Source organism: Platichthys flesus, chromosome 7 (assembly GCF_949316205.1).
Source record: "Platichthys flesus chromosome 7, fPlaFle2.1, whole genome shotgun sequence".
In the NCBI taxonomy this organism is placed as follows: domain Eukaryota; kingdom Metazoa; phylum Chordata; class Actinopteri; order Pleuronectiformes; family Pleuronectidae; genus Platichthys; species Platichthys flesus.
The window spans coordinates 3,707,039-3,722,237 of record NC_084951.1 but is presented as its reverse complement, the minus strand read 5'-3'; the positions used below and the strand labels follow the sequence as shown (position 1 = coordinate 3,722,237).

Sequence of the window (15,199 nt, the reverse complement as noted above, 5' to 3'; positions counted from 1 at the left end):
CTGAATAAAAGTTTAACCTAACAAATTACTGCCACTTAAATGGCACTTACTTACAGCACTTTTGTACTTTGGCTTTCTTGAAGAAATAGTACTTTCTTGGTTTGTACCCTGATGGTGGAATGCTCTTATTGTAAGTGGCTTTGGATAGAAGCATCAGCTAAATGAAATGAGATGTCTCTATTCTAATCTTCTGTACATAATAACAGCCAGCTGAGGTAAAAGGCTTTACAGCCACGGGATTTCAGAGCTCTACACCTGTCGCTATGAAACAGCTGGAGGGTGTGGTCTGACGGTGACGACACAGCGGGGGCTGGTCCTCACGCTCGCCTTGACAGCGTGCTGTGTGCGCGGTGAGGCAGCTGCAGCCGGAGGTTCTGGATAGAGGAGGTGGTGATGCGGAGTTTGACTGGCTCCTGTTCCCTGTCTGTCCGCTGAAGTTCTCTGTAACTCCCCTTATAAAGTCAGGAGCGGGACGGCAGTGCTGGCGGAGAGAGGTGAGTGTTCCAGTGGACATGGGTTTAACAGACCTTAACTTCTCTGACTCAGCCTCGTCTCCATGTTGTCACTTGGCTATGTATCAGACGCGGATCGACACTGCTCAGATCCTGGGAGGCAGTTAGACTTTTTTTTTGTTTTTAAGAATGTGCACAATATGCAATTCAATCTTTTTGGTATAAAATAATTACAAAATAAATAAAAAATTGTTACACTTGCCACAAACATAGACTGTATATATAGGCCACACACTAGTGACTTGTCTGTACCTGACTGCAGTAAAGTGAGCCGTCATCTGAGAAGCCAGCCGCCACCGGATTTTTTTTGCGCGTCTACTTGTGGCTTTACGGTAAAATAGCTTGGTTGGCTGAAACGGCCTAAAATTACTACAAATACAACTTTATTTTTATTTTTTTTATTTTTCAAACCTTCATGGCGTATCTGCTCATGTAACTTATCATGTATTTTTACTGCAAATTAAAGGGCAAGTCTATAAAAAATCAACAATGTGAACATAATGTAACTATATTTGGATGCTGATTAAAAATATTCCTTGAGAGGTTATAAGCTACTTTAAGTGGATTCCTGTTCATGGTGTCTCTGACTATGCTGACATATATTTTTGTGTACTTTTACTGCAGAATTACTGAGAAAATCAAAGGGCAAATCTGTGAAAGTGGCCCAATGCATTCCTAATGTGACCATATTTGGAAGCTTATTAAAAATATTCATTGAGAGGTTATAAGCTATTTCAAGTGGATTCCTGTTCATTTTGTCTCTGACTATGCTGACATATATTTTTGTGTACTTTTACTGCAGAATTACTGAGAAAATTAAAGGGCAAATCTGTGAAAGTGGCCCAATGGATTCATAATGTTGCCATATTTGGAAGCTTATTAAACAAATTCCTCGAAAGGTTATAAGCTAAGTGGATTCCTGTTCATTTTGTCTCTGACTATGCTGACATATATTTTTGTGTACTTTTACTGCAGAATTACTGAGAAAATTAAAGGGCAAATCTGTGAAAGTGGCCCAATGGATTCATAATGTTGCCATATTTGGAAGCTTATTAAAAATATTCCTTGAGAGGTTATAAGCTACTTTAAGTGGATTCCTGTTCATGGTGTCTCTGACTATGCTGACATATATTTTTGTGTACTTTTACTGCAGAATTACTGAGAAAATTAAAGGGCAAATCTGTGAAAGTGGCCCAATGGATTCATAATGTTGCCATATTTGGAAGCTTATTAAAAATATTCCTTGAGAGGTTATAAGCTACTTTAAGTGGATTCCTGTTCATGCTGTCTCTGACTATGCTGATACAAATTTTTGGGTACTTTTACTGTAGAATAACTGAGAAAATTAAAGGGCAAATCTGGGAAGTGGCCCAATGCATTCATAATGTTACCTTATTTGGAAGCTTATAAAAAATATTTCTGAGAGGTTATAAGTGACATTGAGTGGATTCCTGTTCATGCTGTCTCTGACTAGTGGCCCAATGCATTCATATTTGGATGAATTTTTAAGATATTCCTTAACAGGTTATGAGTATTTCCAGTGGATTCCTGTTCATAGAGCCTCTGACTATGCAATGTCCACATTAAAATTTAGAAGAAACCTCCTGTTTTCAGACTCATTCCACTTCAACATGATAGTAGACCATCTCTGAGTGTCAGTGACATTATATCAGTAAAGACTGAACTAAATTTTCAAAATGACTCCCCTTTAAACTGAAGAGGGATTTAGTTTTAAATGTATGATTCTCCGTTTTGATGGACTGGGACAGATAGTACCGCCTTCTTTGCCAGTGGAACCTCCTCTCCGGGCTCCAGGGAGAGTTCTTCGCTCTGATTTTTCTAACTTCACTTCGCCATGGCGGAGAGCCTATGGATAGCCATTGGCTGAGATTGGTCAGCATTTTGACCCGCTGGGTGTCACATTATTTCATTTAGTCATTCTCTTCATATTTAAATATCAGTTACAATATCTGTCCAGTCAGTCTCTGTTGGGGGTCCTTCGTCACCTTTCTGCTCTGCTCACTACCTGCACTCTACTTCACTGTGACACTTTTGCACAATGTAGTGGCCGGCTTTTCTTGGTAATCTTTTGGCAGTTGCTGCATGATGCATGTAATGCATGAATATGATTTTGCTTCGGAAGGCACGGTTCTTCTTTTTGTACCACGGAAGAAAGTGGTCAGTCAGAAACTCTACGTACTTAGCTGAGGTCATTTTCACACCGTCAGGGACCCTGAAGGGGCCTACCAGCTCTCTCCCCATGATTCTGGCCCAAAACATGACTCTGCCACCTCCTTGTTGACGTCTCAGCCTTGTTGGGACATGGTGGCCATTCATCAACCATCCTCTACTCCATCCATCAGGACCCTCAAGGGTTGCAAAGCACTCATCCGTAAACAAAACAGTTTGGAAGTTAGTCTTCATGTAGTCCTGAGCCCACTGCAACCTTTTTTGCTTGTGAGCTTGGATTAGGGGTGGCCGAATAACAGGTTTAAGGACACTTGCAAACCTCTTGAGCATCCTACATCTTGAAGTTCGCGAGACTCCAGAGGCACCAGCGGCTTCAACCACCTGTTTGCTGCTATTCAATGGCATTTTAGTGGCTGCTCTCTTAACCCTACGCATTTGTTTGGCAGAAATCTTCCTTATTTTGCCTTTGTCTGAACGAACCCGCTTGTGCTGTGAATCAGTGACAAATTTCTTCATCGTCTGATGATCACGCGCAATTCTTTTGGAAATATCCAATGTTGTGATACCTTGACCAAGGTATTGCACTATTTGCTGCTTTTCAGCAGCAGAGAGATCCTTTTTCTTCCCCATTTTGCCTGAAACATGTAGCTTGCTTAATAATGTGGAACATCCTTCTTAAGTAGTTTTCCTTTGATTGGGCTCAACTGGCAAACTAATTATCACAGGTGTCTGAGATTGATTTCAATCATCCAAATAGCCCTGAGACACAATACCATCCATCAGTTTAATTCAAAAACTAAAAAATGAATGTTTAAGACCCTTAAATCCAATTTGCATAATAATGTGGAACGTGGTGTACACACACTGTACCGGTAATATTATGTTCCCTTATATTCCACGTGGTGTGAGCACAAGGGGACAGTGAGTGGGGGGCTGCAGCTGTAACGGATGTAGAAATGTGACTCAGGATTTGGTTTTTGGGTCTTTATTCACCTACAGAAACCGCAGACACCTGCAGACACCAACATAGGTTTACTGTTAAAACCTCCTTTTTCTCCATACAAAAGTCCTCAGTGATGAAAAACTAAACTGAGGTCCAACAGGAAGTAACAAACTTTCAGGGAGCACAAAGGTGGTACACAGCAACATCAGCACCACAAGTAGCACTATCTAAATAAAGTAATAACTTAATAAAATTCACAAATACAAATTATAAATAAAATAAATACAGTGCATTCTTAACTCTGTTACACAGTGATCAGTGAAAGAGTCAAAAATGGCTGGAGTAAGCATCCTGAAAACTGCTCCTGAAGGGTCCTTTCACTCTTTTATCCATGTCAGCTTTAACGGGTCAGGAGGGAAGAGGAAACTCCGGCAAGATAGAGGAGTCACGGTCAATGTGAGACTAGAGGATCTGGCGCCAAACTTCCACCTGCAGTTACCGCTTACATTTGGCGTTCTCTGAGTTTTCTACATTTTTTACCCCCTGTTATTAGGGTTTTTATGTGTATTTTTTCCTTTCTCTTGTTGAGGGTTATGGACAGAGGATGTCGCACTTTTGTATTCATTGTATATTTGTATAAATATTACTAATGTAGGGAAAGCATTTGAATACATCAGTATTAAAACATTTTTCAACAACACAATTAAGCCATCATAATTTAGTATGTTTTCTAATGTATTGATGTTCTACTTGTATTCTATGAAATATGCTGCATATCTTATTTTAGTTCCATGTGAAATTTTTATTGCCAAGAAAGTGTATGAACAGTCTATATTATTATTCATTCTGTTAAACAAATCTTATTTCCTGCAACATTAAAACCTTTTGTGGTTACTCTATTTTTGTTTGATTTATTAATTCTCTAGTACTAAGTGACTGTGATCTTGTATGTTATCTTAGATGTTATATGTAATGTTACTTAGTATGTAATTTTTCTATTTTGTAAAGTCGCCTACTGCGTAGATGTTTGCCTGCCATGTCACAATAATTGCACTGCTCCGATGCCGCTGTCATAGGTGCATGTGACAATAAACTTTGATTTGATTTGATTTGATCAAAGTTGACATATGTAAAGTTGACACACTCCAGCTCATATCCTTGTACGTATATTTGGAAATGCTTTTTTGAGAGTACATCTAACAACATGGGGGAAGGTAAGACACCAAAATGATATTCAGTAACTAATTGTTTAAAAAATAAAACTAAATCCCTCTTCAGTTTAAAGGGGAGTCATTTTGAAAATTTAGTTCAGTCTTTACTGATATAATGTCACTGACACTCAGAGATGGTCTACTATCATGTTGAAGTGGAATGAGTCTGAAAACAGGAGGTTTCTTCTAAATTTTAATGTGGACATTGCATAGTCAGAGGCTCTATGAACAGGAATCCACTGGAAATACTCATAACCTGTTAAGGAATATCTTAAAAATTCATCCAAATATGAATGCATTGGGCCACTAGTCAGAGACAGCATGAACAGGAATCCACTCAATGTCACTTATAACCTCTCAGAAATATTTTTTATAAGCTTCCAAATAAGGTAACATTATGAATGCATTGGGCCACTTCCCAGATTTGCCCTTTAATTTTCTCAGTTATTCTACAGTAAAAGTACCCAAAAATTTGTATCAGCATAGTCAGAGACAGCATGAACAGGAATCCACTTAAAGTAGCTTATAACCTCTCAAGGAATATTTTTAATAAGCTTCCAAATATGGCAACATTATGAATCCATTGGGCCACTTTCACAGATTTGCCCTTTAATTTTCTCAGTAATTCTGCAGTAAAAGTACACAAAAATATATGTCAGCATAGTCAGAGACACCATGAACAGGAATCCACTTAAAGTAGCTTATAACCTCTCAAGGAATATTTTTAATAAGCTTCCAAATATGGCAACATTATGAATCCATTGGGCCACTTTCACAGATTTGCCCTTTAATTTTCTCAGTAATTCTGCAGTAAAAGTACACAAAAATATATGTCAGCATAGTCAGAGACAAAATGAACAGGAATCCACTTGAAATAGCTTATAACCTTTCGAGGAATTTGTTTAATAAGCTTCCAAATATGGCAACATTATGAATCCATTGGGCCACTTTCACAGATTTGCCCTTTAATTTTCTCAGTAATTCTGCAGTAAAAGTACACAAAAATATATGTCAGCATAGTCAGAGACAAAATGAACAGGAATCCACTTGAAATAGCTTATAACCTTTCGAGGAATTTGTTTAATAAGCTTCCAAATATGGCAACATTATGAATCCATTGGGCCACTTTCACAGATTTGCCCTTTAATTTTCTCAGTAATTCTGCAGTAAAAGTACACAAAAATATATGTCAGCATAGTCAGAGACACCATGAACAGGAATCCACTTGAAATAGCTTATAACCTCTCGAGGAATTTGTTTAATAAGCTTCCAAATATGGCAACGTTATGAATCCATTGGGCCACTTTCACAGATTTGCCCTTTAATTTTCTCAGAAATTCTGCAGTAAAAGTACACAAAAATATATGTCAGCATAGTCAGAGACACCACGAACAGGAATCCCCTTAAAGTAGCTTATAACCTCTCAAGGAATATTTTTAATAAGCTTCCAAATATGGCAACATTATGAATCCATTGGGCCACTTTCACAAATTTGCCCTTTAATTTTCTCAGTAATTCTGCAGTAAAAGTACACAAAACTATATGTCAGCATAGTCAGAGACACCATGAACAGGAATCCACTTGAAATAGCTTATAACCTCTCGAGGAATTTGTTTAATAAGCTTCCAAATATGGTTACATTATGAATCCATTGGGCCACTTTCACAGATTTGCCCTTTAATTTTCTCAGAAATTCTGCAGTAAAAGTACACAAAAATATATGTCAGCATAGTCAGAGACACCATGAACAGGAATCCACTTAAAGTAGCTTATAACCTCTCAAGGAATTTTTTTAATAAGCTTCCAAATATGGCAACATTATGAATACATTAATCCTTTCCTACAGACTTGCCCTTCAATTTGAATTAAAAGTACATAATTTACATGAACAGATACACCATGAAGATATGAATAAAATAATCAAATGAGAGACTATAACTAAAATATAGTTGTGTTTACGTTCTTTTTAGGCGCTCACACTATCTCTACCGCTTTACCGTATGAGGCACGAGTAGACGCGCAACAAAAATCTGGTGGCGGCTGGCTTCCCAGATGACGGCTCACTTTACTGCAGTTATACCTGCGCTGAAGCAGACTGGCAGTTGATTCGCTCCAGTAAGGAGTGTCATTTTACAAAGTTATTAGATTAGATTAGATTAGATTCAACTTTATTGTCATTGCACAGTACAAGTATTTATACAACGAAATGCAGTTTAGCGTCTAACCAGAAGTGCAAAAAAAGGAGTTAAAGTGCAGAGTATTGTGCGTATATGAAATGTAAATAAATAAGATATGTAAAGTAGCAAATATATATGGAATAATACAGTATTGACAGGTATTGTATGATAAAGAACTATGAGCAGTAAATAAAGGAAATAGTACAGTATTAACAGCTTTGTATGATATAAGAACTATGAGCAAGAAGTAATATATCTGAAGTAGAACAGTATTAACATGTATTGTATGATATAATAACTTTAAGCAAGATAAATATATAAAAATATATAGATATGAATATACTATAGGCAGGATAATACAGTAGTAAAGAAAAATGACAGTGTAGTGCAAGTGTTCAAATGTTCAGTGTTTGGAGGAGGGTGTGTGGCCGGGGGGGCTGCTGCTATCACTGCGGTGCAGAGTTCAGCTGGGTGACAGCTGCAGGGATGAAGCTGTTCCTGAACCTGCTAGTCCGGGAACGGAGGACCCTGTAGCGCCTCCCAGAAGGGAGGAGGGCAAACAGTCTGTGGCTGGGGTGTGAGCTGTCCTTGACAATGCTGCGCGCTCTCCGCAGACATCTCTTGCCCTGGACAGCTGCAATGGTTGGGAGTGAGGAACTGGTGATGCGTTGGGCAATTTTCACCACCCTCTGCAGTGACTTCCGGTCCGCAACAGAGCAGCTGCCATACCACACTGAGATGCAGTTGGTGAGGATGCTCTCGATGGTGCAGCGGTAGAAATTCACCAGAATCTGAGGAGACAGATGAGCCGTCCTCAGTCTCCTCAGGAAGAAGAGACGCTGGTGAGCTTTTTTGACCAGGGTTGAGGTGTTGAGGGTCCAAGAGAGGTCCTCAGAGATGTGGACACCCAGGAATTTGAAGCTGGTGACACGCTTGAACGTGAATAGTGAGTAGAGGAGAGGACTTAGCACACAGCCTTGAGGCACGCCGGTGTTGTTGAAAAACAAGTTTAATAGCCCGGTTTGCTTAGCTGGAACTCTGAAAAGTGTGCATACATTAAATAATCTTCCTTATTTTACATTTATTTAAATTACCTGGAGACTCGGTTGTCATCTTGTAATGGTTAATTTTGTTGACAGAACCCGAAGGCAGCACCAAAAAGGAAACTTTCAAATAGCAAAGGACTAGTGAATTTATTAAATATAAAAAACGAAAAGATCCCATGTACATAAGTAATCACAGCCTTTGCCATGTCACTCAAAATTGAGCTCAGGTGCACCCTGTATCCACTGATCATCGCATGTTAGAGCACAAACCAAGTCATGAAGTCCAACGAACTGTCCGTAGACCTCCCAGACAGGATTGTATCGAGGCACAGATCTGGGGAAGGTTACAGCAAAAAGTCTGCAGAATTGAAGGTCCTAATGAGCAGACTGACCTTCATCGTCCATAAATTGAAGAGGTCTGGAACCACCAGGACTCTTCCTAGAGCTGGCCACCCGGCCAAACTGAGCGATCGGGGGAGAAGGGCTTAGTCAGGGAGGTGACCAAGAACCTGATGATCACTCTGCAGCACTCTACCAATCAGGCCTATATGGTAGAGTGGCCAGACGGAAGCCACTCCTCACTACAAGGCACATGACAGCCGGCCTGGAGTTTGCCAAAAGGCACCTGAAGGACTCTCAGACCATGAGAAAAAAAATTCTCTGGTCTGATGAAACAAAGATTGACCTCTTTGGCCTGAATGCCAAGCGTCATGTCTGTAGGGAACCAGGCACCGCTCAGCACCTGGCCAATACCATCCCTACAGTGAAGTATGGTGGTGGCAGCATCATGCGGTGAGGATGTTTTTCAGCGGTAGGAACTGGGAGACTAGTCAAGATCGAGGGAAAGATGAATGCAGCAATGTACAGAGACATCTTCGATGAAAACCTGTTCCAGAGCGCTCTGGACCTCTGTGAATGTCCTTGAGTGGCCCAGCCAGAGCCCAGACTTGAACCTGAATGAACATCACTGGAGAGTCCTTTGTGCCAAGCTTGTAGCATCAAAAAGAATTGAGGCTGTAATTGCTGCCAAAGGTGCTTCAACAAAGTATTGAGCAAAGGCTGTGAGTACTTGTGTACATGTTAGAATTTCGAGGAAAAAAATGAATTGAAACCTTTTTGGAATAAGGCTGTAACCTAACCAAATGTGTAAAACTTAACGGTTGTTAATACTTTTTCAGATGCACTGTATTTTGAAACGCATGCAGAAAGGGTTTGCAATCATTTGTTTGTGACCTATCGATCGCAATCGGCCGGTTGGCGACCACTGTTCTACAAAAATAGTTGTACAGTTATTTCATTTTATTGATGTTATATTTACAACAATATTGACAGAAATGGCACTTTTATTGATAATTTTATATTCTATAATAGTTGCAGTAACGTTTCTTATATGTATAATGTTAGCTACGACATCAATAGATACAGTATCGTTGATATTTTACAACAACAGTTACGTTACCCTATTTGTTTGACAGGTTTTATCTAAAGTTATCTCTAAACTAACTCTGTACAATGTTACTGTGGAACTAGCTACATTTTTCGTGTGGCAGCTTTATTATGCTCAGGTTTCTTCCTTTGAATAAGACATCTCTGCCTTCAGCACACAGGGCGTATCTTGCATTTTACTCTTGGGGGGGTACGATAAACAGAGACATTTCTCAAGAGCAATTCCAGGAGGGGGTCACCAAAGGGGACCACCAAACAAGGTACAGCAGTGCGGGAGAGAAAATAGGCCTGATGTAATCATAGACGAGGTATTCTGCTCTATAATTAGACTTTGCCCAGTGTCCTTACACCAGAGAGGACACCAAAGTATCTCGTTTTGACACAACTCCTGGACTATATTGAAAGCCTGACCTGTCAGTGCATGTTAACAGAGCAGAGTATTATAAATATAAAGTTTACCCTCCATTCATTTGACAAATTTTTCATCCTTTTCTGCTCATTCACCTCCTACCTGTTTTACGTTTCAGATCTGGCAACAGAGCTATAAATCCAGCAAGATGTGAAAAGTCCAAATTGTAATGCAAGGGTAGAAATACTGACTTAACACAGTCTGCACTGTAGGCCTATGTAAATCCATAGGCATATATTGATCAGCCACAAATCAGTCTTTACCTCTTACCTGTTTTGAGGCCAGCAGTAATCTGATGAAAGTTTTAATTCAATTATATTGAAACTAAGGTTGTATAAATACAACTGAAGTAGGAGCAGGCTGATTGAAACAGGTGTTGTGATTTGAAAGTCAAGCAGCAGCACTCTAAAGCTGGAAACAGGAAATGATAATGATGTGGTTCACTCAACTCAGAACTTAGTTCTCAATGTTCTCGCTAATGGCTTGATCAACATCAGCAGATACATAATGTAGCACAATGTTGACAGACTTGGTGGCTGAACATGTCACTGGCATCTCAGCAAAAGAGACATCTTATAGTCATTACTTTCAACATTTGACACACAATGGGATTATCAGTTAGTTGATATACTTATTTTACAGAGAGGAGCTTGTTTACACCAAATCAATCCCCTCTCATAGTCTGTCTAACCTGTCACCGTGTCCGAGCCCACTGAATCATTCATAATCTAGTAACTGAATCGGTATAATGATGGTGTTTGTGTGTGTCTGTGGCTGATAGGAAATGCCACGTTATTTAAGGAAGAATGCTGTTTTGGCAGTGCTCCTACTAGCTGGGGGATTGTACTTCATAAGCCACTTGAGTACTGTAAGTTCACACACACACACACACACACAAACATACACACACACACAAACATACACACACACACACATGTTGTCTTAGGCCACTTTTGGCCAGTTACGTGTACTACATGTACTACTTTCTGGGGACTGACCCTAAGCGCTGACCCATAGATACAATTTTCCGCTTGACTTTTATTCCCACACAACTGGTCTGTATTCTGAAATCCATCCCAAAGATGTTCTCTCTTTCTCTAAAACACACACAAGATTACATTTATATATTCATTTATATTATTTTGAATGTTCATATTTCAGAGCATGAGACGCACATTTACATTTATGCTGCTTGCGAAGTTGATACAAACCTGAAAGTGGGTCTTTAAAAGAAAAAAATTATCATTTGAACTGTATTTACACTGTTCATTGATTTAGCAGTCGACCTTCCCAATGAGACCTATTTACGTAACATATTCTGACATTCTGTGACATTTTTGTTTTGCAGGGGCCGACAAGGTCAAATGAACACAATCCATATGAATTATCTTGGCAGACAGAGAGGTTTGTCAGAAAGGAGTCCTGGGTTGATCAGGGAGATTACCTTCCTCTCAACGTGTCCTATAAGCTGCTTGCTGGAGCACCATCTATTCAACAGAGTGTGTGATACACTTTTTGATTTATTTTTTGATGTGATTTTATCTGAAGTTATTCCCAAACTTATTTTGTCACAGGAAATTTATCAAAATATTTATTACAATTATGCCATCTTACAACCCCAAGAAGGCTAAACTCTATGTAACACAAATTACCTTTTGTATTTGGGATGACAGATCTTAAAAGGGATAATTCACCCAGAAATGTAAATTAATTTACTCGCCGATAGAGGTGTGGGTGAAAGTGTTTGAGTCCACAAAACACTTTTGGAGTTTCAGAGGTGAACAGTGTTGCAGCAGAATCCAATACAATCGAATTCAATGGTGACTTCTTCTTCAGACGTAATAAAACCACAGAAATTGTATTTAGTCTTGAGGTAGCTGAGCTGACCAACACAGCCCCCTGTGTTGTTTTAACTCAAGGCTGACTATGTTCTGAAAGTCTGTTAATCAGACCCTCTTTGCTTGGGTGAGGCTAAGAATCAAGGCCAGTTTATACATCCTTGAATAAACTCAGGGTAACTCAGGCTGCAAGAGAGCCCAGTAGATGTGACATCCAAACCTGTTGGGTATCATTATTCAACATTAGGACTTGGCATCAATAGGAATACTCCTAGAATTTGGCACTAGGCACAATGTGTCTTGATCATGTTGAAAATATATGTATTCTGAAAGGTGCAAAACAAACTCACACTTCCCCATTTTCTGTCTTAGGGTATTTATCTGTTGGGATGTCATCCATAAATAGGAAGAAGGGCAGCTATCTAATTCCCACCCTGCAGTCCCTCTTCGGACAGTCGTCTTCTGAAGAGCGCTCAGCCATGGTGGTGGTTGTGCTGCTAGCAGATTTTGATACCAGATGGAGAGTTGCCACAGTGAGGGAGATCAAAACGGCCTTTGCCTCTGAGTTGGAGCAAGGCGAGCTGGTTGTCATCCATGTTCCTGAGGACTGGTACCCTCCCCTTATAGGTGCAGCATTCATTTCTAACTCACAACTGAATTCACATCTGTGTCATGACTGTTTTGTTGAAGCTGCGTTAAAGTATGTCTAGTTGTTTTCAAACATTCAAACAATTCAGAAATCCAAACAGAATTGGGTTCGTACTTTCTCTTGACTTCACCTTTCGCATATGAGTAACACAGCAGGAGATTCTCCACTCAGACGCATTCACAAAAAAAAGTGTCACAGTGAATTGGTTGTGTAGCAAGCAGTGGCAGAATGTAATGAATAAATTCCACTGCAAAGATCATGTCAGCTCGTTGAAATGTGTGCAGAAAAGGAAAACAATTGCAAATGTTAGTTTAAAGACACTAAATTCAAAAGTAGGCATATTTTAAATTTCAGGTTGGCACAACCCTAAACTCTAGACTTTTATTTTGAAATGAAAAGGTAATAACAGTTTACAAGATATTGCATCAGCCAGAGGAGCTCAAGTGACCTTTATAGCTAAGTAAAAACGTTTGTAGATATCTCTCAAATATTGCTAAAATTAGCTACTATCAACTGATATGTAGGCTGGTACATGTTGCATGTCAATAGTAGAACCAATGTAAAACTAAGAAAATATAATTTTTTCTATAAAAAATATCAGTATGAACTTGAGCAGAGGCTTATTCTACCATTTAAGTAGAAGCTTGATTAATTAAAATTAGCTGTGAAATTCAGGGTGTAGCAACCAGTAAGTCAGGTTGCAGGAAAAAAACTTATTCACTGAGAATGTATTGCATTGTATCCAATTAAGCTATTGCACTATTGCATTCCAGTCCAATTTTATTTGTATAGCGCTATATCTTAACATGCAAAGTAAGGTGGACACCATCAAAATTATGGAGAAACTCAACAGTTGTCACCCCAAGCAAACACTTGCCATGTGCTTCATATGTGTTATTTTCCTTAAAAGAAACTACGTTTTATATACGTTGACAGGTAGCACAACTGATAATCCTCAGGTGATGGAACCAGGTAAAATATTTATTCAAACCACTGAATAATAGGCCAAATTGAACAAGTGGTTGATAAATATAATGTAGTGATTGTAATGAATGGACTAGTTTTTGCCTTTGTGTAATTATTTTTCCACTTTTAAATTTGGATGGTTAAAATGTTGAATACCTGGTTAGTAGAACACAACCACTAAATAGATTTCCCTTAAAACACAATTGTAATTGTTGTTAAAAAATGAATCTTTGCAGTTTGAAATTTAACAAATGAGACTTGTTTACCCACATTGTTCGGGACTCAAACATATATATATGACATTTTTATAGAAAGCACTAGAAAGGTTCTAAAAAATACATTTTTAGAACCTTTATTTGTCTTTGACCCCTTTGCCTTCTCGCAATCGGCCACTCCAGATAATGTCTGGTGATAATCAGGAGCTCAGTGCATTCAGTACAGTCTGAAATCCGCCTCTGATTTTCCTACAGGTTTAAAGAGGAACTACAATGATTCTCCACAGAGGGTATCTTTCCGCTCCAAGCAGAACTTGGATTACTCCTTCCTCATCCACTACAGTGCCAGTCTTGCCCAGTACTACATCCAACTGGAGGATGATGTCTCATCTGCCCACAACTTCCTCACCACCATCAGGAAGCATGTTGGGGAGCAAGAGGCAAAGAAGACCACTTGGGCAATGCTGGAATTCTCAGCTCTCGGCTACATTGGGAAACTCTACAAATCCACCCATCTTCCTCTCTTGGCCCGCTTCCTCTTCCTCTTCTACCAGGAAATGCCCTGCGACTGGTTGATGTCTCACTTTCGAGAGCTGCTGACTCAGAAGGAGACGATCGTCTTTAAACCATCGCTTTTCCAGCACATGGGCACCTTCTCCTCGTTCAAAGGGACATACAACAAGCTTAAGGACAAGGACTTTGAAGAAGGGCTCTACGCCAATCCTGCAGCCGAAGTTTATTCTGATATGTCCACCTACAAGAAACATATCCCCAAAAATGCCTGGGAAGCAGGGGAGGAATTCTTCTGGGGGCGTGCCCCAGAAAAAGGAAATTACCTGACTGTGGTGTTAACAATTCCAGCAGTGGTGACAGAGATATTTGTAGAAACTGGGTCAGGGGGTAAAGACCTCCTGGAGTCAGCTCAGGTGGAGTTGGGCCATGACGTTACCATCGAGAACTCTGAGAAGACTTGTAAGGCGTTCCAGTCAGTCGGGACAGTAGTGAGCGGAAGATTTGAGATGCATGAGGTAAACAAAAAGTATAACTCTGCTTCATCCTGTCTGAGGATACAAGTCACAGGAGGACAGAGGGACTGGGTGATCATCAAGAAAATCCGGATCACAACGGGGCTGAGTACACCTCCACGACAAGCAGAGGTGTGACTCTCTATTCCTGTCAGACTTCTTTATTTTTTTTTATGTGAAAATGTGTGACCAAACTCTGTGGTGTGTCTCTTCAACATTATGAAGAGCATTAGTAAAAGAGCATATCCATTATAAGAAAGCTTCTCGATGTGTAAAGATATTTCAATGCTTTTAATTAAAAACGTTATATTTCCGACTGCCTTAATGACAAGCACACTTCAGAGGTGTCTATTGTGTACTGTCTATTGTTTTTCAATTTTAAGCTGTGGAGGAGTGTGGTACTGAAATTCATGTCATTGTATAGTGGTGAGTCATGGGGAGAGGCAAAACGTGTGTGTGTGCTGTGGTTCATTGCACAGAGTTTCGGTTTGGTCGGAACACATGCCTTACACCACTGACACAAACATTCTGCAACTGGTATACTGTAACTTCAGTATATTACAGCATTGTAT

General features: G+C 39.5%; 1 protein-coding gene across 3 annotated transcripts; it reads left to right on the top strand.

Annotated features, from left to right (window-relative positions):
• Window positions 1-330: 330 nt before the first annotated feature.
• On the top strand, window positions 331-14,941 carry LOC133956293 (alpha-1,3-mannosyl-glycoprotein 4-beta-N-acetylglucosaminyltransferase C-like). Of its 3 annotated transcripts, XM_062391211.1 has the most exons (6): window positions 331-494; window positions 7,648-7,875; window positions 10,716-10,802; window positions 11,283-11,433; window positions 12,145-12,399; window positions 13,858-14,941. In XM_062391211.1, exons 2-6 carry the CDS (start codon window positions 7,837-7,839, stop codon window positions 14,763-14,765), a joined length of 1,440 nt encoding a protein of 479 aa, XP_062247195.1. In that variant the 5' UTR covers window positions 331-494; window positions 7,648-7,836; the 3' UTR covers window positions 14,766-14,941. The 3 variants fall into 3 exon arrangements, with proteins under 3 accessions (XP_062247195.1, XP_062247196.1, XP_062247197.1); XM_062391212.1 differs by lacking the exon at window positions 7,648-7,875 and having other exon boundaries at window positions 332-494; XM_062391213.1 differs by lacking the exons at window positions 331-494; window positions 7,648-7,875 and adding an exon at window positions 7,907-7,979.
• Window positions 14,942-15,199: the final 258 nt, after the last annotated feature.